We start from the raw sequence: 2921 nt of genomic DNA, 5'->3' as shown, positions 1-2921 counted from the left end.
AGGAGATCGGGCTGAAACTATAGCTACAAGCTATCCAAGGATGGTACTATAGAATGTCACCTCAAGGTAGGCCTAGTGGCGTCATCTCTTGGTTAGGCCGGAAACTTATCAATCCACCCTCGTATGTTCCATCGTTTACCAATGGCCCCCGTTTTAATTTGAAAAAAAGGCCATGACGTTGATGTCAAAATTTTGATTCAAAATAGGGTTGTAGATGTGTGTGTGTCATCAGTATACTTTGTACCAGTACTTCAAATAAATACATTTTGTTTTTCCAACTATCCTCGAAGTTCTTTTCATACTTTCCCTAAGATAGCAGTTGCCTTTTTGTTTCTTATTTGCTCTTCGTTTCCGTCGTTCTTCTGTATGAAGCAGCCTAGGTAGTTGTACTTTTTTCCTTCTTCAATTTCTTTTCCTTCCCATGTAAATATTATCTTTTTCATTCTTCCGCCACTTTTCCTGCTTCTCATTGTCTTCGATTTATCTCTAGGCCTCTCTCTGCGATGTATATTCCCATTTTTCTCACCATTTCTGTCGTCCCCTCTTCATTGTTCGCCATTAATACTTTCTTCTTTCCCATTTGAATTTCTCTCTTTGTATTTTCTAGATCCGCAAAAGCTAGGTTGAAAAGAGCTGTACTCAAGGGACATCCTTGTCTTACCCCGTTAATCGTGCTAATGTTTTTAGAAATTTCGTCATTGATTCTCACTTCATATATTTCTTCTATTCTTTTCCTTAACTTCATATTTATTCCAAATTTTCTTTCTGTTTATCCTGTCAAAGGCTCCCTTCATATCAGCAAAGAATAGGAAGATTTCTCCTTTTTCTTTCTTTATATATTTCTTCCTCAATGGCCATCCGTACTATCTATACTGCATCCAGTGTCCCTCTCCTATTCCTGTATCCTATTTGTGTATCATCCATGAGGTTTTTCTTTTCCATTTCTGTCTCGAGCCGATTTTTTAGTATCACCGCGTATATTTTATATTCAGTGTCCATAAGTGTAATTCCTCTATAATTTTTTGTCTCGTCTTTGTTTCCTTTTTTGTATATTGATGTTACAATGCTCATCATCGATTCTTCTGGTAATTTTACGTTAAAATAGGGTTGTAAATAACTTTATTGATGTAAAACCAACATCAATAAAAAAAGCATTTTTGTATTGATCTTTTACACATCAGAAGGAGAAAAATGAAATACATAGTTTCTTTAGCTTTAGGTTCAACTAATAAGTCAAGTTTGTGAATTCGAACCCCAATATCTGCAGTTTTCAGGTTTTCACGGAAGGTGTGCATCTATTTGATATTGTTTTCCGGGTTGTTTTGTGATGGTCCATGGAATTTTGCAGTTCCTTGCTGAAGGCATCTTCAGTGGTGATTTGGAAAGTGCTGAATTGTGACTGATGTCAGTCAGAACTGCAAATTCCATGGACTACCAGAAATGGATAAACCAAAATATTTTGGATTCGATAGTGTTTTCCGGACTGTTTTTCTCATAGTCCGTTGAATTTGCAGTTTTGATTGACATCAGTCAGAATTCAGCACCTTCCAAATCACCATTGAAATTACCTTTAGCAAGGGACTGTGGAATTTCCATAGATTAGTAGATAATCCAAAATACTGTGGATTCGATAGTGTTTTTCCAGACTGTTTTTCTCATAGTTCAAAGAAGATGCCTTCAGCAAGGAACCGCGAAATTTATTCATATTTAATATATCTTCAGGTTACAGTCAGTGTGTTCTAAAACCCAAGACAACAGAGGAAGTTTCCAAAATCTTAAAGTTTTGCAACTACAACCACCTAGCCGTGTGTCCGCAGGGTGGAAATACGGGTCTTGTTGGGGGATCAGTACCAGTATTTGATGAAGTGGTCTTATCCACAGCCTTAATGAACAATATTATTGATATCGATGATGCATCAGGTAACATTTATTGCATTAAATTTTCTTTTTTATAGTTTTATAATTTAAATATTATAAAAACAAGATTCTACAATGAATATAATTTATCAGCAGATTATTTATAATTGCTAGAGTCGGTGGTGTTTTGGTGTTGCCAAAAACTAAGTGATTTATGTATCTTAAAGACCTTACTAAAAATTTTGATTATTTAATGCCGAAATGTCGCCATAACATAGAGACTTGAAATTTAATAATTTCACTATTTCGAAACCTGTGAGCTCCTGGGAACATAAAAGTTCGAAATAACAATAAGCCTAATGTTTTTCCATTGATTCATGTTTCTCTGTAGGTGTGCTAGTTTGTCAAGCAGGATGCGTGCTGGAAGTTTTAGATCAGGAAGTAGGGAAGCAAGGACTAATGATGCCCTTAGACTTGGGAGCGAAGGGTTCCTGTCACATCGGCGGAAATGTATCCACAAATGCTGGAGGACTTCGATTAGTGCGCTACGGTAATCTGCAGGGAAGCGTGCTTGGCCTTGAAGTGGTACGAAAGCATATACAGGGTGATTAAAAAAAATGTGTAAATGGTCGATATACGTTCCTTAAAAAAAATATAAATATTTTTCGTATTCACGCTCTAATTAAAAAGAAAATTAAAACACAATCTGTAAACACTGCTATTTTATTATATTCTATATGTGTACACGTTCCATTAGGTCAAAGCAAATGGAGAGGTTTTAGATTTATTGAGCACCCTTAGAAAGGACAATACTGGATATCATTTAAAACACTTGTTCATTGGCTCGGAAGGCACATTAGGAATTATTATTTAGTGTTAGTCAGTTTGACAAACTGGTAAAAGCTTTCGCGGCCAGAGTTGGGATGTTTTCAGTATAATCGATGAATGAGACTGTAGTTCCATTTTTTGTTTTATTTTGTGTTTTTTTTTAAAGAAACCATTAATTTTGTTATTCATTTCACATTCAACAAAAGAGGTTATTTAGTAGACATTTCAAATTAGTT

General features: G+C 35.3%; 1 protein-coding gene across 1 annotated transcript in view; it reads left to right on the top strand.

The window, feature by feature from the left end:
* Positions 1–2707, top strand: part of LOC112904217 (D-2-hydroxyglutarate dehydrogenase, mitochondrial-like) — a 6463-nt gene extending 3756 nt beyond the window's left edge. Inside the window, exons 2-4 of the mRNA XM_025973709.1 lie at positions 1723–1920; positions 2249–2461; positions 2615–2707. Of these exons, the coding sequence (XP_025829494.1) occupies positions 1723–1920; positions 2249–2461; positions 2615–2658 (455 nt within the window). The 3' untranslated portion in view covers positions 2659–2707. The remainder of the gene's footprint in view (positions 1–1722; positions 1921–2248; positions 2462–2614) is intronic.
* Positions 2708–2921: the final 214 nt, after the last annotated feature.

This window comes from Agrilus planipennis, unplaced genomic scaffold (genome assembly GCF_000699045.2).
Source record: "Agrilus planipennis isolate EAB-ADULT unplaced genomic scaffold, Apla_2.0 scaffold55, whole genome shotgun sequence".
NCBI lineage: Eukaryota > Metazoa > Arthropoda > Insecta > Coleoptera > Buprestidae > Agrilus > Agrilus planipennis.
This window is presented reverse-complemented; position numbering and strand designations above follow the sequence as displayed.